This window comes from Chelonia mydas, chromosome 10, assembly GCF_015237465.2.
Source record: "Chelonia mydas isolate rCheMyd1 chromosome 10, rCheMyd1.pri.v2, whole genome shotgun sequence".
NCBI classification, from domain to species: domain Eukaryota; kingdom Metazoa; phylum Chordata; order Testudines; family Cheloniidae; genus Chelonia; species Chelonia mydas.
Genome location: NC_051250.2, coordinates 46,910,138 through 46,936,922, shown reverse-complemented (window position 1 = coordinate 46,936,922; position 26,785 = coordinate 46,910,138). Strand labels below are relative to the sequence as shown.

Here is a 26,785-nt window from a genome sequence, read left to right as displayed (position 1 = left end):
GAGCAGTATTTTCCTGCAAGCAGAGTAACACTGCACAGGCGCGACTGGCATCGCTTACCCAGCTTTCACTGGGCTGTTTCCAGGATCGGAACCTGCCCCTACATGGCCTTGCCCCCTATCCCCACAGCACCAGCCTCCTGGCCCCAGCCTCCACCCAAACTAGCCAATGATTAAGGCCAGCAGCATGTGACCCTCCAGACACTCACAACCATCCAAGGGCCACAACCATCCCAGCTAGGAGACCTGGTATGGCCATCTTGATGTCACTGCCAGCAGGGCCACTGGGAGTTGCTGTTACTGCCCTATAGAGCCCCCTTGCCCCAGCTCAGTAACATCCTTTATAGAGCCCTGCTATGAATTGTTAATTTTGTGAGCATTCATAGCCCACCATACAATTTCCATACTCGGCTGTGGCCCTCAGACCTAAAAGTTTGCCCACCCATCTTGGACCACTTTTGCCTGGTTGCATAGGGCAATGAACGGGGCTGGTCTGAACACTCACATCTAGCCCTAACCCCAACATCTCACACCAGAGCTGATTTCAGTCCAGGGTGAGAAGAACTTGGCAAGCCTGCTCACCTTAGACACAAGGATCAGGGGGAAGTTATCCTAGAACAGCAGTTCTCAAACTGTGGGTCATGACCCCATTTTAAATAGGTTCCTAGGGCTATCTTTGACTGACTGGGGCTAAAGCTACAGACTGAGCCTGACTGCCCAGGGTCAAAGCAGAAGGGCTTCAGGACTCAGGCTTCAGCCCTCACATCCTCAGGGCTCAAGCCCTTGCGGGTTGATGCCCTAGACCAGGACAGTAATTGTTAGCAGAAGGGGAGTGAGGTGAAATGAAGTTTGAGAACCCCAGTCCTAAAGCATCACCTGAACCCACAGTCAGAGTCAGAGTCAGCAGGAACTCCCTCATGTCATCTGTTTCACTCAGAGGGCACAGTGGCTGAGGGATTTGTGTTCTCTACTGCTAGATCCCTGTAATGGTTACAGGAGGGAAATTCCCCTGCCATTTGCCTATGAGAGATCCCAGAGTCAAATGCCTGGTAACCTGAAGGTAGCAATCTCTCCTTGGACTCACCAATGGGCTTCAATGATGGAGTTTGTGCACAAACCCCATCATTTCCAACCCCACAGTAGGGAAGGCATCTCCCTTGCCCATTAAGAATAAGTCCTAGACCAGACTCTAGTCATTGGATTTATTTACATTAGAGAGAAGGTACAAGGCACGTGACTGCTCAGGCACTGAAACGGCTGCATCTTCTGTATACGAGTATCCCCAGAGTAATGAAGGCCAGTGCAATGGCAGCTGCCACTGAGATCAGCCCAGCTGTAGAAGAGAATCCTGCAAGAGGAAGAACACATGGTTAAAACTGCAGCTAGTTGCTTTCCTAGCAACCTCTCCAAAAATCCACCATGGACTTGCTGGGTACATGTGTGAAGGCCACAGTTAATAAAATGGGGGATTTTATTTGAGCTCTGTGGTAGGGCCGTGTTTTTTAGCGATACCATTTGGAGTTTGTCTACTAGAAGTGCCCAGAGCAGGAGATCAGCACCCCTTTATTATCTAGTGGGATTTATAGGTGTGGCCTGAGACCTGCAACAACTGGTGTCCCAGCAGATAAGCCCAGGCTACAGTGGTTGATGGTCCAACATTGACTGGCTCTGGTTAGACCATCTCACCGAGGAGCCCTCCTTGAGCCCAGATTACTCATTACCAACAACCCCTCCTGGGGCTAAGGGATTCTTACAGCTGATCTTGTAAGACCCATTTCTGCCATCCTTTAGATCAACTTTTCCAAGCCACCCTAATGTAGATTAATAAGTGACAGTAGAGGCACCATGAGACTTGTTCTTCATTAGAACTAGTTACCCTCTGATGCTGCCTTCTCTGCTTCCATTTGAGCAACTGAGAGATCCCTTGATCCCTGGTCAGCATCCAAGATGATTAGGGGTCCTACCACAACATCAGCCTCAGCTTCTCTCACCAAGGGCTCACCTGTATTGGGAGAGAAGCACTACTAGAAAACCAATCCATCCCATTTTGGGTGGAAGATCCCCCAGGAACAGTCTGTTGGAGTAAGCCAGACATCTTCCCAGGTGAAGTGGGCACAGAACCTACCATGCCTGGAGGCCACATCTCTCTGGAAGCGCCTCCCTGACCATCTGTCCAGAGGGTTCACTCTCCTGGACTGTCCAGCCAGCCCACAGTTCCCAGTCTCACAGCACCTGCAGATGTCTCGGGTGCCTTCCACTGGAGACCAGCTGGAACAGAACAGGAACAGTCATCTACAGTGAAGAGTTCTGTTCTAGACTGCCTGTCACTCCCCTGTTGGGGTTCTAGGCTACTCACATGTTGCCTGCTTTGTTGAAGGAACAAGCCTTGTTCAAGGGATCTGGGGCTTGCTCAGCTGCAGTGACTTTCAGATGACAGGTGATGTAGATCTGGAAGGGAAGCGGGAAGAGGGGTTAGGACCATCCCAGGGGACACTAACAGCTGCTTAGCCTGGGGAAATTGACTTGAAGCAGAAATGTGGGCGCTCACCAAGTTCCTGGCATCTCCTGCAAACCTGAACACATCCACCATGAACTGCAGCGTGTCCTGCCTGGGCCTGGGGGATATGAAGGCTGAGGTGGTGTCATCTGATCTCCCATCCACCAGGCACCTACACACAAGAACTCTGGTTAGTAAGATCCCCACAGACTTGAGGTAGATTCTAGACTAGAAAGGCTCCCACCTCTTACCCATTGAAGTCAATGACAGCATAGCGGGGAGAGGAGTCCCTGTCTGGGCTCAGGGTGGCCACACAGCTGTCCACAAAGAGCCTCAGAGCCACATGGTTCCCAGTGCTGACATCAGCTTGGATATGCATGACCTCCCCCAGCTGGAATCCATTGGAGGCTCTCTCAGCACTCCAGTCATCTGCAAGGCAAGTTCACAGTGAGCAGGACAGACAGGCAGGGCTGGGCTCCCCTGAAGGGACCTCCCACCTACCATTCATCAGGTGCAGGGAGAAATCCAGCCTCTCCTCAGCAGACAGGGTGGAGCTGAAGGGAACCCATGTTGGCTTGATGGCTTTACTGCTCACATTCTCCTTCCTGGGAGAGGAGCAAACCTCAGTCACTGAGCCAGATTCCAGAAGGGGAGGGAGGGGATCTGAGCATCTCAGACTCTCACCTGGGGTAGTGACACTCAATGGGAATCACAGCTGGATTGGTTCTCAGGATCACTGGGTTGCTGGCAGGGGTGGGGTTATAGTTCAGGCTTGTGCTGTAAACCAGGGAGTCTGGGGTCATCTGGGAAGGAGCAGACATGGAAGGGTTAACACTAGTACACAGAGCATTTGTAAAGTCATTCAGATGAGCCCAAGAACAAGCTTCAGCCAGATGGAAAACTTGAGCTCCAGTTTTCCCACCAGTGCCCAGTCAACTGGCAACTGCCTTGGGAAGGACTGGACACTAGAAGCAGGGGATTTCAGAGCTCAGTCTGCTAGAGCAGCCATCAGAAGACGAGCACCACTGTAGTGCCATTTTACACAACTCTGCTCATTGGTTTCCTCTGTGCAGGTTGTGAAGGAATCTCAGACAGTAAAACCCCCAGGGTTAACCTATTAGCTGCTTTCAGGTGAATTTTGACCAGGGATTAAGGAAGCCAATAGTGTGTCCCTTTCCCTCCTACAGGCTATACAGAGCTCAGGCTAACACCAATCAGTTTATTCAGTTGAGAGCTCCTGTCTGTGGAGTCTGCAGACAGCCTTTGGACAGGGGTGTCTAGAAGTAAAGTCTGTCTGAGCCACCGGAGCACCCTCTTCAGGCTCCACTTGTGAGCCTGCTCCAGGAGCTGAGCAGGACAGAATTCTTTGCCTGGTGCATGAGATTGGAAGCTAGGAAGAAGCACCCAGGAAAAACAGGGAGTTTGTCAACAAGAGGGACAAAATCCCACCCACTGTTCTCTCCCACTGCCTCATTTTTACCCCATCAGACAAGACAGATGCAGTGATGCTAGGGATCAGTAGGGGCTCCTGACTTGCATAAATCCTTACCTGCAAGGTGCTGCCACATTCATGGAGCCCAGCTGCAAAGATCACTGTGTTCTCTGCATCATTAAGGGATGTGTACCGGCAGGCAGCTGGGCCAAGGCTCAGGTCAGCAGCTTTGATCAGTCTCCCCATCCCAAAGAGATCCCTGTGCACAGTGATCACCATCTGAGCCTCCTCACACTGCACCGTGACAGGCTGCAGCGGGGACACAGCCCTGAGCTGGGAAGCATCAACCCGAGCCCAGGGGGAGGGCTGGGAAAGAGAAGGCACATGGGCTTGTCGCCGAGGGGGCTCAGCCCTGGGAGTGGGTCTCCAGATGGCTGAGTCACTCCTAGAGAAATCCCAGGGATTGTAACAGGTCACCCCACTGACCACCCAGCACAGAAGAACAAAGCCCAGGTTGTTTCTGTACCCCATCCTGCCTGCTTGCAGCAAATCCAGTAAAAAGGGAAACTGTTGCTCTGGGGCTTTATACCGTGACCCAGAGCCAGGTGACAGCTGTCCCAGGTAATTAACACCCTCCCCTAATCTGCAGGTAACCGGGGCCCAATCATACCCAGTGCCCACGCCCTGAACCGGGGAAATAGGAGGGCCAATGGGAATCAGCTCCACCTGTTGGTGAGTTCATCAGCTGCAGTTTGGGAAATTCCTGCCCTGTTTCGTTCAATGGAAGGCTAAGGGTGGGCTCCACCACAAAGGGACCCAGGCCCCTCAATCCCCAATTTAGGTTTGTAAGTCCTGGGTTTGGCTCCACTGTGATCCACAAACCACAGAGCGGCAAAGAGTCCTGTGGCACCTTATAGACTAACAGAGGTATTGGAGCATAAGCTTTCGTGGGTGAATACCCCCTTCGTCGGATGCTACCCCTCTGATACAAACCATACAGCGAACTCTGTAGGTGCCCAAATTCACTCAGCAGCACCGAAGTTTTTACAGTATAAAGTTCCCTAGGTGCCCGTGTCTCAGCCTCTGGGCACGTGCCCAGCTGCCTCCCTCTGGGAGTCTGGGCACATGTCTCCCACCGAAGGCTAGAGCCGTCCATGAGCCAGGGGAAGTTAGGCATTTAGTTGCCTAAGTCGTATGCAGATCCCAGTTCACTAGCTGTGCTGCTTGCCCATGTTGACCCCATTCACAATTCCACTGGAGCAGGACGCGGTGTCCTCCTCGGATCTTTTAGCCCAGTGGTTAGAGCATTCACCTGAAATGTGGGAGACCCAGGTTTCATTCCCCTTCTCTGCTGAGGGTAGAGAAAGGATGTGAACAGGGGTCTCCCATCTCTCAGAAGAATGCTTGAACCACTGAGTTAGGGGACATTCTGATGTTGGGTTTCCTCCTACTCTCCCATTCAAGCTGTTCTGTTGTGGATAAAAGATGAAAGAGGGACCAGTCTCCAGTGCTTCCACCTCCCATTGGGCTACAGCCGCATTCCTGGTCACTTTTTCTCTCAGTCTGGCCCAACAACTGTTCCACTGTGGATAAGTGTGAAACTAAAATCTGTTCAAGGGGAAATTTGTGTCCTCTCTAATATCCGCATAACTCGTCAGATGAGTTCCAAAACTGGTGTTCTCCTTCCAGGGTTGGGGTGGAGTTTGCTGGGTTGAATTGTTTTCCACAACGTCTTCCCTACGTCCGCCCCCCTATCTTCCCTCCCCCAGAATGGTTTGTTTTTCAAAGCCAAGAGAGGGCCTGTCCTGGGGGGAGGATCCATGTGAAACTGAGATTCCTGGGATAGGGACTGTGACACTTCTCAGGGCAGCCAGGGTTGTGCGGCACCCTAGTTGCCACCAGCCTCCTGTATGAAGGAGCCTTGCCTGTGCCAGCTGGGTGTTAGCTCCCCAATGCAACCAGCCCATCAGCGCCTCAAGCATTCTTCTCTGGGGTAGCCCAGCCCTTTGTTTTGCCTGGCAGGTTGACAATCAATGCACCCCAGGCTTCAGGTCCCTTCAAAGTGGGCCCCTGTGTGGTTCAACCCCAATCACTGGATACCCAAAGAAATCCCAGATGCTCTGTTTCCAAAGAAACAGCGCATCCCCATTCACCAGTTTGGCATTAGCTCACCGCTCTTGTATCACACACAGCACTTCAGCTCAATTCTAAAGTAAAAGGAGATTTATCCTCCAATCTGGAAAGCATCTCACCCAAGTTCCCTCCAGCATTTGCAGCCAAGCCTGGCTGAAACCCCTTATTCATGACGCCAACTCACTGTTAGTTTACTTCCTAGGCACCTGATGTCGGGATGTCTTTTTGTCCCTCAAATATTCCAGCAGGCACCTTTGATGTTTATCAGTAGATAGGGTTCCCCCTCCAATGTTGACTTCTTCCTGTTAGTTTCTGTCTGAAGTCTCTGCCAGCTCCTCATTGGCATTTGTCTTAGACATTGCATGACATACAACACACAATGGTCCATCATGGAGAAAAACATCGCCCACCCCTCCTGTCGGCAGGATTTTGTCTCAAGACCTACTACCTTTGAGAGGCCTGCTTCATCTACAAGGCCTACAGAACCTCATTTTCAGTGCTCCTTGCATACTTCCCATACCTACATCTCACAATGGTTATGATGACCTATGTGACCCGGGGTTTCATTAGAGACCTTACATGACATTCTTCTGGTGAATCTAGTGGCCTGCACCAAGGCAAGCTCCAAAAGCTAGTCCATATGAAATTATTCATATTTATCTCTGGTTTGATGGAGCAACCAATGGGACTGCTGTGAGCCCTGCATGGAAGAGAGAGACAGACACTTGTTCTCAACACCATACCTGTGAGGAGCCCATGGGATGGCATGCAACTGGTCCATTCCACTGAGAGCTCTTAATACGTATTTGTTCCTGCAGTGCTAATAACAGATTAAGGCTTCATTGCTCTATTCCAGGGCAAGGCAGGTCTCATGCTCTGGCATCTTAGAGCTAAGCTGACTGAGAAGTTACATCATGTTCTCCCTGGGTAAGCTAGAAATAAAACCCAGGTCTCTCCAGATGACCCCAGTCACAGCCGTGCTGCTGTCTGAAATGAATGCATGGAGTGAATGCATTATGTTACATTCCCTGTGTTAAGCACGAGACCACAGTCTCCTCCCAGAGCTGGGTCAAGAACCCAGGAATCCTGATTCTCTGCCAAGCAGCTGTGAAGTCCACTGACAGAAAGGTTAGGTCAAAGGGCAGAGGACTGTGTCCAAAGCGGGTGAGTCCCAGGGGTGTAATTTTGGCTCCACATGATGGAATCGCTCTTTTCCCAGTTTAATGAAAGTTGTAGCAAAATTTCTATTTAAAAACTAAATTTTACATCCCCTCTTCAAGCCACCCGAGAAAGCCAGAAAACTGGCAGGTCGGGGGGCTGACAGCTCTACCAGCTGCAGTACCTCCAGGCTTTGAATCCACGCCCCTTATGCAGCACCAACAACTCTTAGTCTGGGAACTGGCCACTAATATTGGCTTAGCGGCACTGAACCTCAGAATCTCCTCTATGAAATGAGGACAGGAATGATTCCTGCTGTTTGTTTAGATACAGCCAACAATATTTGGAAGGGAGAGAAACAATCTGAGGGCAGAGAAAGAATGTGGATTCGAGGAATGTCAGGGTCTTGGAGCTTCCCAACTAGAGGACCCATATTTTGGAGGAAGGACTGGAATTGTGCCAGAGACGGGGGAAATGTACCTATGGCATGGGGTCTGGATCTCGGCCAGTCAAAGGGGACGAGAACAGAGGGACTGTGGGCTGAAAAGCATTGAGAGAAATGGTCTGATGGTTGAGACACCACCTTAGCATGCATTAGACCAAGGATACATTCCACACTGTGTCAAAGCCTTTCTGGGCACTCTCTCTTAATCTTCCTGTGTCTTAGTCTTTTCCCGCCTTGTATGAAAGGTGGTCAGCACTCCCTTACCACCCAGGGGTGCTGTTAGGGGAATTTTTATACTGTGTGCTAGGTGTTGACATTAGACAGCCCCCATCACTACCTTTACAGCTTAGAGTCCCTTCCAAATCTAGGTGCACAGGAAGCCTACAAAGGCCATTGCTCTGAAAGTGCTACATTTGTTTGAGGAAAAAGGGGCTGCTCCTTCCCCACTATCTTGCCTACCAGCTTCCGTGCCCCACTGCAGCGTCACGAGGCTGAATAACCACTCCTGCAGAGAGCTTGTTCTAGGAACATACACCATTCTGGTCCTATACCCTCCCTGGGTTTGCTGATAGCTCGTCTTCTTTGTGCAGCCCTGGGCGAAATCTGCTCCCCCCGCAGCTATAGGAGAGAGGTTGTGTCAAGGTTCCTTTCCCACTCTGAACTCTAAGGTACAGATGTGGGGACCTGCATGAAAACCTCCTAAGCTTACTTTTACCAGCTTAGGTTAAAACTTCCCCAAGGTACAAACTATTTTACGTTTCGCCCTTGGACTGTCGCTGCCACCATCAAACGTATAACCGGTATTATTATTAGGAAAGAGTGTGTTTGGAAATGTCTTCCCCTCCCACCAAATCCTCCCAAACGTTACCCCCCTTTCCTGGGGAAGGTTTGATAAAAATCCTTGCCAATTTGCATAGGTGACCACAGACCCAAACCCTTGGATCTTAAGAACAATGAAAAAGCATTCAGTTTCTTAAAAGAAGAATTTTAATAGAAGTAAAAAGAATCACCTCTGTAAAATCAGGATGGTAAATACCATACAGGGAATTAGATTCAAAACATAGAGACTCCCTCGAGGCAAAACCTTAAATTACAAAAAGACAGAAAAACAGGAATATCCATTCCATTCAGCACAGCTTATTTTCTCAGTCATTTAAAGAACTCATAATCTAATGCATATCTAACTAGATTACTTACTAAGTTCTAAGACTCCATTCCTGTTCTGTCCCCAGCAAAAGCATCACAGAGACAGAGAGCCTTTGTTTCCCCCCCACTCCAGCTTTGAAAGTATCTTGTCTCCTCATTGGTCATTTTGGTCAGGTGCCAGCGAGCTTGACCTAGCTTCTTAACCCTTTACAGGTAAAAGGGTTTTTCCTTTGTCCAGGAGGGATTTTAAAGGTGTTTACCCTTCCCTTTATATTTTGAGCAGGTTGTTTGAACAAATAACGCCCTGTCACATAGCAGGTGGGCTGTGTTCTCTACAGTGGTAGAGAGATCAAGACAGCAGAGCCCTTCAGACTGAGTCGAGCCTGCCCTGGGTGCATGATCACTGATCTGCAGGTCATAGCCCAGAGCATGAGCAGAAATTGGAAGATTTTCTTAGACCGGGGTGGGCAAACAAAGGCCTGTGGGCCACATCTGGTCCATCAGACCTTTTAATCCAGGCCTTGAGCTGCTACTGGGGAGCAGGGTCAGGGGCTTCTCCAGCTCCCACCTCACAACTCCTTGATGAGCAGTATTTTCCTGCAAGCAGAGTAACACTGCACAGGCGCGACTGGCATCTCTTACTCAGACTTCACTGGGCTGTTTCCAGGATCGGAACCTGCCCCTATATGGCCTTGCCCCCTATCCCCACAGCACCAGCCTCCTGGCCCCAGCCTCCACCCAAACTAGCCAATCATCAAGGCCAGCAGCATGTGACCCTCCAGACACTCACAACCATCCAAGGGCCACAACCATCCCAGCTAGGAGACCTGGTATGGCCATCTTGATGTCACTGCCAGCAGGGCCACTGGGAGTTGCTGTTACTGCCCTATAGAGCCCCCTCGCCCCAGCTCAGTAACATCCTTTATAGAGCCCTGCTATGAATTGTTAATTTTGTGAGCATTCATAGCCCACCATACAATTTCCATACTCGGCTGTGGCCCTCAGACCTAAAAGTTTGCCCACCCATCTTGGACCACTTTTGCCTGGTTGCATAGGGCAATGAACGGGGCTGGTCTGAACACTCACATCTAGCCCTAACCCCAACATCTCACACCAGAGCTGATTTCAGTCCAGGGTGAGAAGAACTTGGCAAGCCTGCTCACCTTAGACACAAGGATCAGGGGGAAGTTATCCTAGAACAGCAGTTCTCAAACTGTGGGTCATGACCCCATTTTAAATAGGGTTCCTAGGGCTATCTTTGACTGGGGCTAAAGCTACAGATTGAGCCTGACTGCCCAGGGTCAAAGCAGAAGGGCTTCAGGACTCAGGCTTCAGCCCCCACATCCTCAGGGCTGAAGCCCTTGGGGGTTGATGCCCTAGACCAGGACAGTAATTGTTAGCAGAAGGGGAGTGAGGTGAAATGAAGTTTGAGAACCCCAGTCCTAAAGCATCACCTGAACCCACAGTCAGAGTCAGAGTCAGCAGGAACTCCCTCATGTCATCTGTTTCACTCAGAGGGCACAATGGCTGAGGGATTTGTGTTCTCTACTGCTAGATCCCTGTAATGGTTACAGGAGGGAAATTCCCACGCCATTTGCCTATGAGAGATACCAGGCATTTGACTCTGGGAACCTGAAGGTAGCAATCTCTCCTTTGAAGCCCATTGGTGAGTCCATGATGGGGTTTGTGCACAAACCCCATCATTTCCAACCCCACAGTAGGGAAGGCATCTCCCTTGCCCATTAAGAATAAGTCCTAGACCAGACTCTAGTCATTGGATTTATTTACATTAGAGAGAAGGTACAAGGCACGTGACTGCTCAGGCACTGGAACGGCTGCATCTTCTGTATACGAGTATCCCCAGAGTAATGAAGGCCAGTGCAATGGCAGCAGCCACTGAGATCAGCCCAGCTGTAGAAGAGAATCCTGCAAGAGGAAGAACACATGGTTAAAACTGCAGCTAGTTGCTTTCCTAGCAACCTCTCCAAAAATCCACTATGGACTTGCTGGGTACATGTGTGAAGGCCACCGTTAATAAAATGGGGGATTTTATTTGAGCTCTGTGGTAGGGCCGTGTTTTTTAGCGATACCATTTGGAGTTTGTCTACTAGAAGTGGCCAGAGCAGGAGATCAGCACCCCTTTATTATCTAGTGGGAATTATAGGTGTGGCCTGAGACCTGCAACAACTGGTGTCCCAGCAGATAAGCCCAGGCTACAGTGGTTGATGGTCCAACATTGACTGGCTCTGGTTAGACCATCTCACCGAGGAGCCCTCCTTGAGCCCAGATTACTCATTACCAACAACCCCTCCTGGGGCTAAGGGATACTTACAGCTGATCTTGTAAGACCCATTTCTGCCATCCTGTAGATCAACTTTTCCAAGCCACCCTAATGTAGATTAATAAGTGACAGTAGAGGCACCATGAGACTTGTTCTTCATTAGAACTAGTTACCCTCTGATGCTGCCTTCTCTCCTTCCATTTGAGCAACTGAGAGATCCCTTGATCCCTGGTCAGCATCCAAGATGATTAGGGGTCCTACCACAACATCAGCCTCAGCTTCTCTCACCAAGGGCTCACCTGTATTGGGAGAGAAGCACTACTAGAAAACCAATCCATCCCATTTTGGGTGGAAGATCCCCCAGGAACAGTCTGTTGGAGTAAGCCAGACATCTTCCCAGGTGAAGTGGGCACAGAACCTACCATGCCTGGAGGCCACATCTCTCTGGAAGCGCCTCCCTGACCATCTGTCCAGAGGGTTCACTCTCCTGGACTGTCCTCCAAGGAATGCACAGTTCCCAGTCTCACAGCACCTGCAGATGTCTCGGGTGCCTTCCACTGGAGACCAGCTGGAACAGAACAGGAACAGTCATCTACAGTGAAGAGTTCTGTTCTAGGCTGCCTGTCACTCCCCTGTTGGGGTTCTAGGCTACTCACATGTTGCCTGCTTTGTTGAAGGAACAAGCCTTGTTCAAGGGATCTGGGGCTTGCTCAGCTGCAGTGACTTTCAGATGACAGGTGATGTAGATCTGGAAGGGAAGTGGGAAGAGGGGTTAGGACCATCCCAGGGGACACTAACAGCTGCTTAGCCTGGGGAAATCGACTTGGAGCAGAAATGTGGGGGCTCACCAAGTTCCTGGCATCTCCTGCAAACCTGAACACATCCACCATGAACTGCAGCGTGTCCTGCCTGGGCCTGGGGGATATGAAGGCTGAGGTGGTGTCATCTGATCTCCCATCCACCAGGCACCTACACACAAGAACTCTGGTTAGTAAGATCCCCACAGACTTGAGGTAGATTCTAGACTAGAAAGGCTCCTAGCTCTTACCCATTGAAGTCAATGACAGCGTAGCGGGGAGAGGAGTCCCTGTCTGGGCTCAGGGTGGCCACACAGCTGTCCACAAAGAGCCTCAAAGCCACATGGTTCCCAGTGCTGACATCAGCTTGGATATGCATGACCTCCCCCAGCTGGAATCCATTGGAGGATCTCTCAGCACTCCAGTCATCTGCAAGGCAAGTTCACAGTGAGCAGGACAGACAGGCAGGGAGGCCTCAGCTCCCCTGAAGAATCCTCCCACCTACCATTCATCAGGTGCAGGGAGAAATCCAGCCTCTCCTCAGCAGACAGGGTGGAGCTGAAGGGAACCCATGTTGGCTTGATGGCTTTACTGCTCACATTGTCCTTCCTGGGAGAGGAGCAAACCTCAGTCACTGAGCCAGATCCCAGACCAGGGACCGAAGGGGAGGGAGGAAGGGGATCTGAGCATCTCAGACTCTCACCTGGGGTAGTGACACTCAATGGGAATCACAGCTGGATTGGTTCTCAGGATCACTGGGTTGCTGGCAGGGGTGGGGTTATAGTTCAGGCTTGTGCTGTAAACCAGGGAGTCTGGGGTCATCTGGGAAGGAGCAGACATGGAAGGGTTAACACTAGTACACAGAGCATTTGTAAAGTCATTCAGATGAGCCTAAGAACAAGCCTCAGCCAGATGGAAAACTTGAGCTCAAATTATCCAGCCGTGCCCAATCAACTGGCAACTGCCTTTGGAAGGACTGGACACTAGAAGCAGGGGATTTCAGAGCTCAGTCTGCTAGAGCAGCCATCAGAAGACGAGCACCACTGTAGTGCCATTTTACACAACTCTGCTCACTGGTTTCCTCTGTGCAGGTTGTGAAGGAATCTCAGACAGTAAAACCCCCAGGTTTAACCTATTAGCTGCTTTCAGGTGAATTTTGACCAGGGATTAAGGAAGCCAATAGTCTGTCCCTTTCCCTCCTACAGGCTATGCAGAGCTCACGCTAACACCAATCAGTTTATTCAATTGAGGGCTCCTGTCTGTGGAGTCTGCAGACAGCCTTTGGACAGGGGTGTCTAGAAGTAAAGTCTGTCTGAGCCACCGGAGCACCCTCTTCAGGCTCCACTTGTGAGCCTGCTCCAGGAGCTGAGCAGGGCAGAATTCTTTGCCTGGTGCATGAGATTGGAAGCTAGGAAGAAGCACCCAGGAAAAACAGGGAGTTTGTCAACAAGAGGGACAAAATCCCACCCACTGTTCTCTCCCGCTGCCCCATTTTTACCCCATCAGACAAGACAGGGGCAGTGATGCTAGGGATCAGTAGGGGCTCCTGACTTGCATAAATCCTTACCTGCAAGGTGCTGCCACATTCATGGAGCCCAGCTGCAAAGATCACTGTGTTCTCTGCAGCATTAAGGGATGTGTACCGGCAGGCAGCTGGGCCAAGGCTCAGGTCAGCAGCTTTGATCAGTCGCCCTGTCCCAAACAGATCCCTGTGCACAGTGATCACCATCTGAGCCTCCTCACACTGCACCATGACAGGCTGCAGCAGGGACACAGCCCTGAGCTGGGAAGCATCAACCCGAGCCCAGGGGGAGGGCTGGGAAAGAGAAGGCACATGGGCTTGTCGTCGAGGGGGCTCAGCCCTGGGGGTGGGTCTCCAGATGGCTGAGTCACTCCTAGAGAAATCCCAGGGATTGTAACAGGTCACCCCACTGACCACCCAGCACAGAAGAGCAAAGCTCAGGTTGCTTCTATGACCCATCCTGCCTGTTTGCAGCAAGCCCAGTATGGAGGGAAAATGCTGCTCTGGGGCTTTATACCGTGACCCAGAGCCAGGTGACAGCTGTCCCGGGTAATTAACACCCTCCCCTAATCTGCAGGTAACCGGGGCCCAATCATACCCAGTGCCAACGCCCTGAACCGGGGAAATAGGAGGGCCAATGGGAATCAGCTCCACCTGTTGGTCAGTACATCAGCTGCAGTTTGGGAAATTCCTGCCCTGTTTCGTTCAATGGAAGGCTAAGGGTGGGTTCCACCACAAAGGGACCCAGGCCCCTCAATCCCCAATTTAGGTTTGTAAGTCCTGGGTTTGGCTCCACTGTGATCCACAAACCACACAGAGGCAGAGTCCTGAGGCACCTTATAGGCTAACAGAGGTATTGGAGCATAAGCTTTCGTGGGTGAATACCCCCTTCGTCGGATGCTACCCCTCTGATACAAACCATACAGCGAACTCTGTAGGTGCCCAAATTCACTCAGCAGCACCGAAGTTTTTACAGTATAAAGTTCCCTAGGTGCCCGTGTCTCAGCCTCTGGGCACGTGCCCAGCTGCCTCCCTCTGGGAGTCTGGGCACATGTCTCCCACCGAAGGCTAGAGCCGTCCATGAGCCAGGGGAAGTTAGGCATTTAGTTGCCTAAGTCGTATGCAGATCCCAGTTCACTAGCTGTGCTGCTTGCCCATGTTGACCCCATTCACAATTCCACTGGAGCAGGACGCGGTGTCCTCCTCAGATATTTTAGCCCAGTGGTCAGAGCGTTCACCTGGAATGTGGGTGACCCAGGTTTCATTCCCCCTATCTGCTGAGGGGAGAGAAAGGACGTGAACAGGGGTCTCCCATCTCTCAGAAGAATGCTTGAACCACTGAGTTAGGGGACATTCTGATGTTGGGTTTCCTCCTACTCTCCCATTCAAGCTGTTCTGTTGTGGATAAAAGATGAAAGAGGCACCAGTCTCCAGTGCTTCCACCTCCCATTGGGCTACAGCCGCATTCCTGGTCACTTTTTCTCTCAGTCTGGCCCAACAACTGTTCCACTGTGGATAAGTGTGAAACTAAAATCTGTTCAAGGGGAAATTTGTGTCCTCTCTAATATCCGCATAAGTCGTCAGATGAGTTCCAAAACTGGTGTTCTCCTTCCAGGGTTGGGGTGGAGTTTGCTGGGTTGAATTGTTTTCCCCGACGTGTACCCCACATCCGCCCCCCTATCTGCTCTCCCCCGGAATGGTTTGTTTCTCAAAGCCAAGAGAGGGACTGTCCTGGGGGGAGGATCCATGTGAAACTGAGATTCTTGGGATCGGGACTGTGACACTTCTCAGGGCAGCCAGGGCTGTGCGGCACCCTAGTTGCCACCAGCCTCCTGTATGAAGGAGCCTTGCCTGTGCCAGCTGGGTGTTAGCTCCCCAATGCAACCAGCCCATCAGTGCCTCAAGCATTCTTCTCTGGGATAGCCCAGCCCTGTGTTTTGCCTGGCAGGTTGACAATCAATGCACCCCAGGCTTCAGGTCCCTTCAAAGTGGGCCCCTGTGTGGTTCAACCCCAATCACTGGATACCCAAAGAAATCCCAGATGCTCTGTTTCCAAAGGAACAGCGCATCCCCATTCACCAGTTTGGCATTAGCTCACCGCTCTTGTATCACACACAGCACTTCAGCTCAATTCTAAAGTAAAAGGAGATTTATCCTCCAATCTGGAAAGCGTCTCACCCAAGTTCCCTCCAGCATTTACAGCCAAGCCTGGCTGAAACCCCTTATTCATGACGCCAACTCGCTGTTAGTTTACTTCCTAGGCACCTGATGTCGGGATGTCTTTTTGTCCCTCAAATATTCCAGCAGGCACCTTTGATATTTATCAGTAGATAGAGTTCCCCCTCCAATGTTGACTTCTTCCTGTTAGTTTCTGTCTGAAGTCTCTGCCAGCTCCTCATTGGCATTTGTCTTAGACTTTGCATGACATACAACACACAATGGTCCACCATGGAGAAAAGCATCGCCCACCCCTCCTGTCGGCAGGATTTTGTCTCAAGACCCACTACCTTTGAGAGGCCTGCTTCATCTACAAGGCCTTCAGAATCTCATTTTCAGTGCTCCTTGCATACTTCCCATACCTACATCTCACAATGGTTATGATGACCTGTGTGACCCGGGGTTTCATTAGAGACCTTACATGACATTCTTCTGGTGAACCCAGAGAATCCCTGTGCCTCCCAGTACCCTCTGCCAGTTGGCATCATGAGGTTCTTGGGTCACAGGTACCCCTGTGGGAATCTAGTGGCCTGCACCAGGGGCAAGCTCCAAAAGCTAGTCCATATGAAGTTATTCATATTTATCTCTGGTTTGATGGAGCAATGAATGGGACTGCTGTGAGCCCTGCATGGAATGACAGCGTGCCCAGAGAGAGACAGACACTTGTTTTCAACACCATACCTGTGGGGAGTCCATGGGATGGCATGCAACTGGTCCATTCCACTGACAGCTCTTAATACTTATTTGTTCCTGCAGTGCTAATAACTGATTAAGGCTTCATTGCCCTATTCTAGGGCAAGGCAGCTCTCTTGCTCTGGCATCTTAGAGCTAAGCCAACTGAGAGGTTACATCATGTTCCCCCTGGGTAGGCTAGAAATAAAACCCAGGTCTCTCCAGATGACCCCAGTCACAGCCGTGCTGCTGTCTGAAATGAATGCATGGAGTGAATGTGGTCAGTTAACTTCCCTGTGCTAAGCACGAGACCACAGTCTCCTCCCACAGCTGGGTCAAGAACCCAGGAATCCTGATTCTCTGCCAAGCAGCTGTGAAGCCCACTGACAGAAAGGTTAGGTCAAAGGGCAGAGGACTGTGTCCAAAGCGGGTGAGTCCCAGGGGTGTAATTTTGGCTCCACATGATGGAATTGCTCTTCTCCCAGTTTAGTGAAGGTTGTAGCAAAATTTGTATTTAAAAACTAAATTTTGCATCCCCTCTTCAAGCCACCCGAGAAAGCTAGAAAACTGGCAGGTCGGGGGGCTGACAGCTCTACCAGCTGCAGTACCTCCAGGCTTTGAATCCACGCCCCTCATGCAGCACCAACAACTCTTAGTTTAGGAACTGGCCACTAATTTTGGGTTACTGGCACTGAACCTCAGAATCTCCTCTATGAAATGAGGACAGGAATGATTCCTGCTGTTTGTCTAGATACAGCCAACAATATATGGAAGGGAGAGAAACAATCTGAGGGCAGAGAAAGAATGTGGATTCGAGGAATGTCAGGGTCTTGGAGCTTCCCAACTAGAGGACCCATATTTTGGAGGAAGGGCTGGAATTGTGCCAGAGACATGGGAAATGTACCTATGGCATGGGGGCTGGATCTCGGCCAGTCAAAGGGGACGAGAACAGAGGGACTGTGGGCTGAAAAGCATTGAGAGAAATGGTCTGATGGTTGAGACACCACCTTAGCATGCAATAGACCAAGGATACATTCCACACTGTGTCAAAGCCTTTCTGGGCACTCTCTCTTAATCTTCCTGTGTCTTAGTCTTTTCCCGCCTTGTATGAAAGGTGGTCAGCACTCCCTTACCACCCAGGGGTGCTGTTAGGGGAATTTTTATACTGTGAGCTAGGTGCTGACATTAGACAGCCCCCATCACTACCTTTACAGCTTAGAGTCCCTTCCAAATCTAGGTGCACAGGAAGTCTACAAAGGCCATTGCTCTGAAAGTGCTACATTTGTTTGAGGAAAAAGGGGCTGCTCCTTCCTCACTATCTTGCCTACCAGCTTCCGTGCCCCACTGCAGCGTCACGAGGCTGAATAACCACTCCTGCAGAGAGCTTGATCTGGGAACATACACCATGCTGGTCCTATAACCTCCCTGGGTTTGCTGATAGCACGTCTTCTTTGTGCAGCCCTGGGCGAAATCTGCTCCCCCCGCAGCTATAGGAGAGAGGTTGTGTCAAGGTTCCTTCCCCACTCTGAACTCTAAGGTACAGATGTGGGGACCTGCATGAAAACCTCCTAAGCTTACTTTTACCAGCTTAGGTTAAAACTTCCCCAGGGTACAAACTATTTTACATTTCGCCCTTGGACTGTCGCTGCCACCATCAAACGTATAACCGGTATTATTATTAGGAAAGAGTGTGTTTGGAAACGTCTTCCCCTCCCACCAAATCCTCCCAAACGTTACCCCCCTTTCCTGGGGAAGGTTTGATAAAAATCCTCGCCAATTTGCATAGGTGACCACAGACCCAAACCCTTGGATCTTAAGAACAATGAAAAAGCATTCAGTTTCTTAAAAGAAGAATTTTAATAGAAGTAAAAAGAATCACCTCTGTAAAATCAGGATGGTAAATACCATACAGGGAATTAGATTCAAAACAGAGAATCCCTCGAGACAAAACCTTAAATTACAAAAAGACAGAAAAACAGGAATATCCATTCCATTCAGCACAGCTTATTTTCTCAGTCATTTAAAGAACTCATAATCGAACGCATATCTAGCTAGATTACTTACTAAGTTCTAAGACTCCATTCCTGTTCTGTCCCCAGCAAAAGCATCACAGAGACAGAGAGAACCTTTGTTTCCCCCCCAATCCAGCTTTGAAAGTATCTTGTCTCCTCATTGGTCATTTTGGTCAGGTGCCAGCGAGCTTGACCTAGCTTCTTAACCCGTTACAGGTAAAAGGGTTTTTCCTTTGTCCAGGAGGGATTTTGAAGGTGTTTACCCTTCCCTTTATATTTTGGGCAGGTTGTTTGAACAAATGACGCCCTGTCACATAGCGGGTGGGCTGTGTTCTCTACAGTGGTAGAGAGATCAAGACAGCAGAGCCCTTCAGACTGAGTCGAGCCTGCCCTGGGTGCATGATCACTGATCTTCAGGTCATGGCCCAGAGCATGAGCAGAAATTGGAAGATTTTCTTAGACCGGGGTGGGCAAACAAAGGCCTGTGGGCCACATCTGGTCCATCAGACCTTTTAATCCAGGCCTTGAGCTGCTACTGGGGAGCAGGGTCAGGGGCTTGTCCAGCTCCCGCCTCACAACTCCTTGATGAGCAGTATTTTCCTGCAAGCAGAGTAACACTGCACAGGCACGACTGGCATCTCTTACTCAGACTTCACTGGGCTGTTTCCAGGATCGGAACCTGCCCCTATATGGCCTTGCCCCCTATCCCCACAGCACCAGCCTCCTGGCCCCAGCCTCCACCCAAACTAGCCAATGATTAAGGCCAGCAGCATGTGACCCTCCAGACACTCACAACCATCCAAGGGCCACAACCATCCCAGCTAGGAGACCTGGTATGGCCATCTTGATGTCACTGCCAGCAGGGCCACTGGGAGTTGCTGTTACTGCCCTATAGAGCCCCCTCACCCCAGCTCAGTAACATCCTTTATAGAGCCCTGCTATGAATTGTTAATTTTGTGAGCATTCATAGCCCACCATACAATTTCCATACCCAGCTGTGGCCCTCAGACCAAAAAGTTTGCCCACCCATCTTGGATCACTTTTGCCTGGTGGCAGAAGGCAATGAATGGGGCTGGCCTGCACACTCACATCTAGCCCTAACCCCAACATCTCACACAACAGGGGATTTCAGTCCAGGGTGAGAAGAACTTGACAAGCCTGCTCACCTTAGACACGAGGATCAGGGGGAAGTTATCCTAGAACAGCAGTTCTCAAACTGTGGGTCATAACCCCATTTAAATAGGGTTCCTAGGGCTGTCTTAGACTGGCTGGGCCTAAAGCTACAGACTGAGCCCCACTGCCCAGGGTCAAAGCCCAAGAGCTTCAGGGCCCAGGCTTCAGACCCCGCATCCCCACAGCTGAAGCTCTTGGGGGTTGATGCCCTAGGCCAGGACAGTAATTGTTGACCGAAGGGGAGTGCGGTGAAATGAAGTTTGAGAGCCCCTGTCCTAGAGCATCACCTGAAGCCACAGTCAGCGTCAGAGTCAGCAGGAACTCCCTCATGGCATCTGTTTCACTCAGAGGGCACAGTGGCTGAGGGATTTATGTTCTCTACTGCTAGAGCCTTGTAATGGTTACAGGTGCCCAATGGACAGTTCAGAAGGAGGGAAATTCCCCTGCCATTTGTCTATGGAGAGATACCAACCATTTGACTCCGGGAACCTGAAGACAACAATCTCTCCTTTGAGCCCATTGGTGAGTCCATGATAGGGTTTGTGCACAAACCCCACCATTACCTTCCCCACAGTAGGGAAGGCATCTCCCTTGCCCATTAAGAATAAGTCCTAGACCAGACTCAAGTCATTGGATTTATTAACATTAGACAGAAGGTACAAGGCACGTGACTGCTCAGGCACTGGAACGGCTGCATCTTCTGTATACGAGCATCCCCAGTGGAACAAAGGCCAGTGCAATGGCAGCTGCCACTGAGATCAGCCCAGCTGTAGAAGAGAATCCTACAAGAGGAAGAACAAATGGTTAAAATAGCAGCTAGTTGCTTTTCTGGCAACCTCTCCAAAAATCCACCATGGACTTGCTGGGTACATGAGTGAAGGCCACCGTTAATAAAATGGGGGATTTTATTTGAGCTCTGTGGTAGGGCCGTGTTTTTTAGCGATACCATTTGGAGTTTGTCTACTAGAAGTGGCCAGAGCAGGAGATCAGCACCCCTTTATAAATCCCACTAGATAATAGGTGTGGCCTGAGACCTGCAACAACTGGTGTCCCAGCAGATAAGCCCAGGCTACAGTGGTTGATGGTTCAACATTGACTGGCTCTGGTTAGACCATCTCACCGAGGAGCCCTCCTTGAGCCCAGATTACTCATTACCAACAACCCCTCCTGGGGCTAAGGGATTCTTACAGCTGATCTTGTAAGACCCATTTCTGCCATCCTTTAGATCAACTTTTCCAAGCCACCCTAATGTAGATTAATAAGTGACAGTAGAGGCACCATGAGACTTGTTCTTCATTAGAACTAGTTACCCTCTGATGCTGCCTTCTCTCCTTCCATTTGAGCAACTGAGAGATCCCTTGATCCCTGGTCAGCATCCAAGATGATTAGGGGTCCTACCACAACATCAGCCTCAGCTTCTCTCAAAGGGCTCACCTGTATTGGGAGAGAAGCACTACTAGAGAACCAATACTTGTCAGGTTAGTCTCACCCATCCCATTTTGGGTGGAAGATCTCCCAGGAACAGTCTGTTGGAGTAAGCCAGACATCTTCCCAGGTGCAGTGGGCACAGAACCTACCATGCCTGGAGGCCACATCTCTCTGGAAGCGCCTCCCTGACCATCTGTCCAGAGGGCTGCCTCTCCCAGACTGTCCTCCAAGGAATGCACAGTTCCCAGTCTCACAGCACCTGCAGATGTCTCGGGTGCCTTCCACTGGAGACCAGCTGGAACAGAACAGGAACAGTCATCTACAGTGAAGAGTTCTGTTCTAGGCTGCCTGTCACTCCCCTGTTGGGGTTCTAGGCTACTCACATGTTGCCTGCTTTGTTGAAGGAACAAGCCTTGTTCAAGGGATCTGGGGCTTGCTCAGCTGCAGTGACTTTCAGATGACAGGTGATGTAGATCTGGAAGGAAAGCGGGAAGAGGGGTTAGGACCATCCCAGGGGACACTAACAGCTGCTTAGCCTGGGGAAATCGACTTGGAGCAGAAATGTGGGGGCTCACCAAGTTCCTGGCATCTCCTGCAAACCTGAACACATCCACCATGAACTGCAGCGTGTCCTGCCTGGGCCTGGGGGATATGAAGGCTGAGGTGGTGTCATCTGATCTCCCATCCACCAGGCACCTACACACAAGAACCAAGGGTCAGTAAGAGTCCCTGATCAGTCTTGTTTTAGTCTAGAAAGGGCTCCCAGCTCTTACCCATTGAAGTCAATGACAGCATAGCGAGGAGAGGAGTCCCTGTCTGGGCTCAGGGTGGCCACACAGCTGTCCACAAAGAGCCTCAGAGCCACATGGTTCCCAGTGCTGACATCAGCTTGGATATGCATGACCTCCCCCAGCTGGAATCCATTGGAGGGTCTCTCAGCACTCCAGTCATCTGCAAGGCAAGTTCACAGTGAGCAGGACAGACAGGCAGGGAGGCCTCAGCTCCCCTGGAGGGACCTCCCACCTACCATTCATCAGGTGCAGGGAGAAATCCAGCCTCTCCTCAGCAGACAGGGTGGAGCTGAAGGGAACCCATGTTGGCTTGATGGCTTTACTGCTCACATTCTCCTTCCTGGGAGAGGAGCAAACCTCAGTCACTGAGCCAGATCCCAGACCAGGGACCGAAGGGGAGGGAGGAAGGGGATCTGAGCATCTCAGACTCTCACCTGGGGTAGTGACACTCAATGGGAATCACAGCTGGATTGGTTCTCAGGATCACTGGGTTGCTGGCAGGGGTGGGGTTATAGTTCAGGCTTGTGCTGTAAACCAGGGAGTCTGGGGTCATCTGGAAAGGAGCAGACATGGAAGGGTTAACACTAGTACACAGAGCATTTGTAAAGTCATTCAGATGAGCCTAAGAACAAGCTTCAGCCAGATAGAAACAAGAGCTCAAGTTTTCCAGCCAGTGCCCAGTCAACTGGCAACTGCCTTTGGAAGGACTGGACACTAGAAGCAGGGGATTTCAGAGCTCAGTCTGCTAGAGCAGCCATCAGAAGACGAGCACCACAGTAGTGCCATTTTACACAACTCTGCTCATTGGTTTCCTCTGTGCAGGTTGTGAAGGAATCTCAGACAGTAAAACCCCCAGGGTTAACTTATTAGCTGCTTTCAGGTGAATTTTGACCAGGGATTAAGGAAGCCAATAGTGTGTCCCTTTCCCTCCTACAGGCTATGCAGAGCTCAGGCTAACACCAATCAGTTTATTCAGTTGAGAGCTCCTGTCTGCAGACAGCCTTTGGACAGGGGTGTCTAGAAGTAAAGTCTGTCTGAGCCACCAGAGCACCCTCTTCAGGCTCCACTTGTGAGCCTGCTCCAGGAGCTGAGCAGGGCAGAATTCTTTGCCTGGTGCATGAGATTGGAAGCTAGGAAGAAGCACCCAGGAAAAACGGGGAACTGGTCAACAAGAGGGACAAAATCCCACCCACTGTTCTGATCCCTAGCATCACTGCCCTGTCTTGTCTGATGGGGTTAAAAATGGGGCAGCAGGAGAGTAGGGGCTCCTGACTTGCATAAATCCTTACCTGCAAGGTGCTGCCACATTCATGGAGCCCGGCTACAAAGATCACTGTGTTCTCTGCATCATTAAGGGATGTGTACCGGCAGGCAGCTGGGCCAAGGCTCAGGTCAGCAGCTTTGATCAGTCTCCCCATCCCAAACAGATCCCTGTGCACAGAGATCACCATCTGAGCCTCCTCACACTGCACCATGACAGGCTGCAGTGGGGACACAGCCCTGAGCTGGGAAGCATCAACCCGAGCCCAGGGGGAGGGCTGGGCAAGTGAGGGCACATGGGCTTGTCATCGAGGGGGCTCAGCCCTGGCGGTGGGTCTCCAGATGGCTGAATCACTCCTAGAGAAATCCCAGGGATTGTAACAGGTCACCCCACTGACCACCCAGCACAGAAGAGCAAAGCCCAGGTTGTTTCTGTACCCCATCCTGCCTGCTTGCAACAAATCTAGTATGGAGGGAAAATGCTGCTCTGGGGCTTTATACTGTGACCCAGAGCCAGGTGACAGCTGTCCCACGTAATTAACACCCTCCCCTAATCTGCAGGTAACCAGGGCCCAATCATACCCAGTGCCCACGCCCTGAACCGGGGAAATAGGAGGGCCAATGGGAATCAGCTCCACCTGTTGGTCAGTTCATCAGCTGCAGATTGGGAAATTCCTGCCCTGTTTCATTCAATGGAAGGCTAAGGGTGGGTTCCACCACAAAGGGACCCAGGCCCCTCAATCCCCAATTTAGGTTTGTAAGTCCTGGGTTTGCTCCCCTGTGATCCACAAACCACACAGTGGCAAGGAGTCCTGTGGCACCTTATAGACTAACAGAGGTATTGGAGCATAAGCTTTCGTGGGTGAATACCCCCTTCGTCGGATGCTACCCCTCTGATACAAACCATACAGCGAACTCTGTAGGTGCCCAAATTCATTCAGCAGCACCGAAGTTTTTACAGTATAAAGTTCCCTAGGTGCCCGTGCCCCAGCCTCTGGGCATGTGCCCAGCTGCCTCCCTCTGGGAGTCTGGGCACCTGTCTCCCACCTAAGGTCAGAGCCGTCCATGATCCAGGGGAAGTTAGGCATTTAGTTGCCTACGTCGTATGCGGATTCCAATTCACTAGCTGTGCTGCTTGCCCATGTTGACCCCATTCACAATTCCACTGGAGCAGGATGCGGTGTCCTCCTCAGATCTTTTAGCCCAGTGGTTAGAGTGGAATGTGGGTGACCCAGGTTTCATTCCCCCTATCTGCTGAGGGGAGAGAAAGGATGTGAACAGGGGTCTCCCATCTCTCAGAAGAATGCTTGAACCACTGAGCTAGGGGACATTCTGATGTTGGGCTTCTTCCTACTCTCCCATTCAAGCTGTTCTGTTGTGGATAAAAGATGAAAGAGGGACCAGCCCCCAGTGCTTCCACCTGCCACCGGGCTACAGCCGCATTCCTGGTCACTTGCTCTCTCAGTCTGGCCCAACAACTGTTCCACTGTGGATAAATGTGAAACTAAAATCTGTTCAAGGGGAAATTTGTGTCCTCTCTAATATCCGCATAACTCGTCAGATGAGTTCCAAAACTGGTGTTCTCATTCCAGGGTTGGGGTGGAGTTTGCTGGGTTGAATTGTTTTCCCTAACGTGTACCCCACATCTGCCCCTATACTTCCGTCCCCCAGAATGGTTTGTTTCTCAAAGCCAAGAGAGAGCCTGTCCTGGGGGGAGGATCCATGTGAAACTGAGATTCCTGGGATAGGGACTGTGACACTTCTCAGGGCAGCCAGGGCTGTACAGAACCCTAGCTGCCACCAGCCTCCAGTATGAAGGAGCCTTGCCTGTGCCAGCTGGGTGTTAGCTCCCCAATGCAACCAGCCCATCAGCGCCTCAAGCATTCTTCTCTGGGATAGCCCAGCCCTGTGTTTTGCCTGGCAGGTTGACAATCAATGCACCCCAGGCTTCAAGTCCCTTCAAAGTGGGATCCAGCCCTGATCCGTGCTGCTGTCTGAAATGAATGCTCAAAGTTACCCTCCCTGTGCTAAGCACGAGACCACAGTCTCCTCTCACAATTGGGTCGAGAACCCAGGGATCCTGAGTCTCTGCCAAGCAGCTGTGAAGCCCACTGACAGAAAGGTTAGGTTAAGGGGCAGAGGACTGTATCCAAAGTGGGTGAGTCCCAGGGGTGTAATTTTGGCTCCACGTGATGGAATTGCCCTTTTCCCAGTTTAGTGAAGGTTGTAGCAAAATTTCTATTTAAAAACTAAATTTTGCATCCCCTCTTCAAGGCACCCGAGAAAGTCAGAAAATTGGCAGGTCGGGGGGCTGACAGCTCTACCAGCTGCAGTACCTCCAGGCATTGAATCCACGCCCCTCATGCAGCACCAACAACTCTTAGTTTAGGAACTGGCCACTAATTTTGGGTTAGCGGCACTGAACCTCAGAATCTCCTCTATGAAATGAGGACAGGAATGATTCCTGCTGTTTGTTTAGATACAGCCAACAATATTTGGGAGGGAGAGAAACAAGCTGAGTCCAGAGAAAGAAGGTGGATTTAAGGGATGTCAGGGTCTTGGAGCTTCCCAACTAGAGGACCCATATTTTGGAGGAAGGACTGGAATTGTGCCAGAGACGGGGGAAATGCACCTATGGCATGGGGTCTGGATCTCGGCCAGTCAGAGGGGACGAGAACAGAGGGACTGTGGGCTGAAAAGCATTGAGAGAAATGGTCTGATGGTTGAGACACCACCTTAGCATGCAATAGACCAAGGATACATTCCACACTGTGTCAAAGCCTTTCTGGGCAATCTCACTTAATCTTCCTGTGTCTTAGTCTTTTCCCACCTTGTGTGAAAAGGGGTCAGCACTCCCCTCCCCCCAGGGGTGCTGTTAGGGGAATTTTTATACTGTGTGCTAGGTGCTGACATTAGACAGCCCCCATCACTACCTTTACAGCTTAGAGTCCCTTCCAAATCTAGGTGCACAGGAAGCCTACAAAGGCCATTGCTCTGAAAGTGCTACATTTGTTTGAGGAAAAAGGGGCTGCTCCTTGACCACTATCTTGCCTACAAGCTTCCGTGCCCCACTGCAGCATCACGAGGCTGAATAATCACTCCTGCAGAGTGGGAACTTACACCATGCTGGTCGCTAAACCCTCCCTGGGTTTGCTGACAGCATGTCTTGTTTGTGCAGCCCTGGGCGAAATCTGCTCCCCCTGCAGCTATAGGAGAGAGGTTGTGTCAAAGTTCCTTCCCCACTCTGAACTCTAAGGTACAGATGGGGCGACCTGCATGAAAACGTCCTAAGCTTACTTTTACCAGCTTTGGTTAAAACTTCCCCAAGGTACAAACTATTTTACATTTCGCCCTTGGACTGTCGCTGCCACCATCAAGCGTCTAACCGGTATTATTATTAGGAAAGAGTCCATTTGGAAATGTCTTCCCCCCCCCCAAATCCTCCCAAACATTACCCCCCTTTCCTGGGGAAGGTTTGATAAAAATCCTCGCCAATTTGCGTAGGTGACCACAGACCCCAACCCTTCGGTCTTAAGAACAATGAAAAAGCATTCAGTTTCTTAAAAGAAGAATTTTAATAGAAGAAAAAGTAAAAAGAATCACCTCTGTAAAATCAGGATGGTAAATACCTTACAGGGTAATTAGATTCAAAATAGAGAATCCCTCGAGGCAAAACCTTAAGTTACAAAAAGACAGAAAAACCAGGAATATCCATTCCATTCAGCACAGCTTATTTTCTCAGCCATTTAAAGAACTCATAATCTAACGCATATCTAGCTAGATTACTTACTAAATTCTAAGACTCCATTCCTGTTCTGTCCCCA

General features: G+C 50.6%; 3 protein-coding genes across 3 annotated transcripts; all 3 read right to left on the bottom strand.

Moving 5' to 3' along the window:
* Nucleotides 1–1,185: 1,185 nt before the first annotated feature.
* LOC119567205 (zona pellucida sperm-binding protein 3-like) lies at nt 1,186–4,556 on the bottom strand. The gene is made up of 9 exons (XM_037911121.2): nt 4,044–4,556; nt 3,179–3,297; nt 2,996–3,099; nt 2,746–2,923; nt 2,546–2,666; nt 2,354–2,445; nt 2,123–2,265; nt 1,874–1,999; nt 1,186–1,345 (listed from the first exon to the last, which is right to left on the bottom strand). The coding sequence occupies exons 1-9, from the start codon at nt 4,455–4,457 to the stop codon at nt 1,239–1,241; spliced, it is 1,404 nt and encodes a 467-aa protein (XP_037767049.1). The 5' UTR covers nt 4,458–4,556; the 3' UTR covers nt 1,186–1,238.
* Nucleotides 4,557–10,574: 6,018 nt separating this feature from the next.
* Nucleotides 10,575–13,928, bottom strand: LOC119563563 (zona pellucida sperm-binding protein 3-like). The gene is made up of 9 exons (XM_037911122.2): nt 13,454–13,928; nt 12,590–12,708; nt 12,392–12,495; nt 12,138–12,315; nt 11,938–12,058; nt 11,746–11,837; nt 11,512–11,657; nt 11,263–11,388; nt 10,575–10,734 (listed from the first exon to the last, which is right to left on the bottom strand). The coding sequence occupies exons 1-9, from the start codon at nt 13,865–13,867 to the stop codon at nt 10,628–10,630; spliced, it is 1,407 nt and encodes a 468-aa protein (XP_037767050.1). The 5' UTR covers nt 13,868–13,928; the 3' UTR covers nt 10,575–10,627.
* A 6,176-nt stretch (nt 13,929–20,104) lies between these two features.
* On the bottom strand, nt 20,105–23,434 carry LOC102938895 (zona pellucida sperm-binding protein 3). Its single transcript, XM_043524216.1, has 9 exons — nt 22,991–23,434; nt 22,136–22,254; nt 21,938–22,041; nt 21,684–21,861; nt 21,486–21,606; nt 21,294–21,385; nt 21,060–21,205; nt 20,793–20,916; nt 20,105–20,264 (listed from the first exon to the last, which is right to left on the bottom strand). Exons 1-8 carry the CDS (start codon nt 23,174–23,176, stop codon nt 20,894–20,896), a joined length of 969 nt encoding a protein of 322 aa, XP_043380151.1. The 5' UTR covers nt 23,177–23,434; the 3' UTR covers nt 20,105–20,264; nt 20,793–20,893.
* Between the last annotated feature and the right edge of the window lie 3,351 nt (nt 23,435–26,785).

Coding starts and splice junctions, on each gene's coding strand:
- LOC119567205 (XM_037911121.2), bottom strand. CDS start 4,457: ATGGGGTACAGAAACAACCTGGGCTTTGTTCTTCTGTGCTGGGTGGTC. Junction 2,266..2,353: donor TTCAACAAAGCAGGCAACAT/GTGAGTAGCCTA, acceptor GTTCTGTTCCAG/CTGGTCTCCAGTGGAAGGCA. Junction 2,000..2,122: donor AGATGTGGCCTCCAGGCATG/GTAGGTTCTGTG, acceptor CTCCCAATACAG/GTGAGCCCTTGGTGAGAGAA.
- LOC102938895 (XM_043524216.1), bottom strand. CDS start 23,176: ATGGTGCAGTGTGAGGAGGCTCAGATGGTGATCTCTGTGCACAGGGAT. Junction 21,862..21,937: donor CTCCCTGCACCTGATGAATG/GTAGGTGGGAGG, acceptor CTTGCCTTGCAG/ATGACTGGAGTGCTGAGAGA. Junction 21,386..21,485: donor CAGGAGATGCCAGGAACTTG/GTGAGCCCCCAC, acceptor CTTTCCTTCCAG/ATCTACATCACCTGTCATCT.
- LOC119563563 (XM_037911122.2), bottom strand. CDS start 13,867: ATGGGTCATAGAAGCAACCTGAGCTTTGCTCTTCTGTGCTGGGTGGTC. Junction 12,059..12,137: donor GCTGTCATTGACTTCAATGG/GTAAGAGCTAGG, acceptor TCTTGTGTGTAG/GTGCCTGGTGGATGGGAGAT. Junction 11,389..11,511: donor AGATGTGGCCTCCAGGCATG/GTAGGTTCTGTG, acceptor CTCCCAATACAG/GTGAGCCCTTGGTGAGAGAA.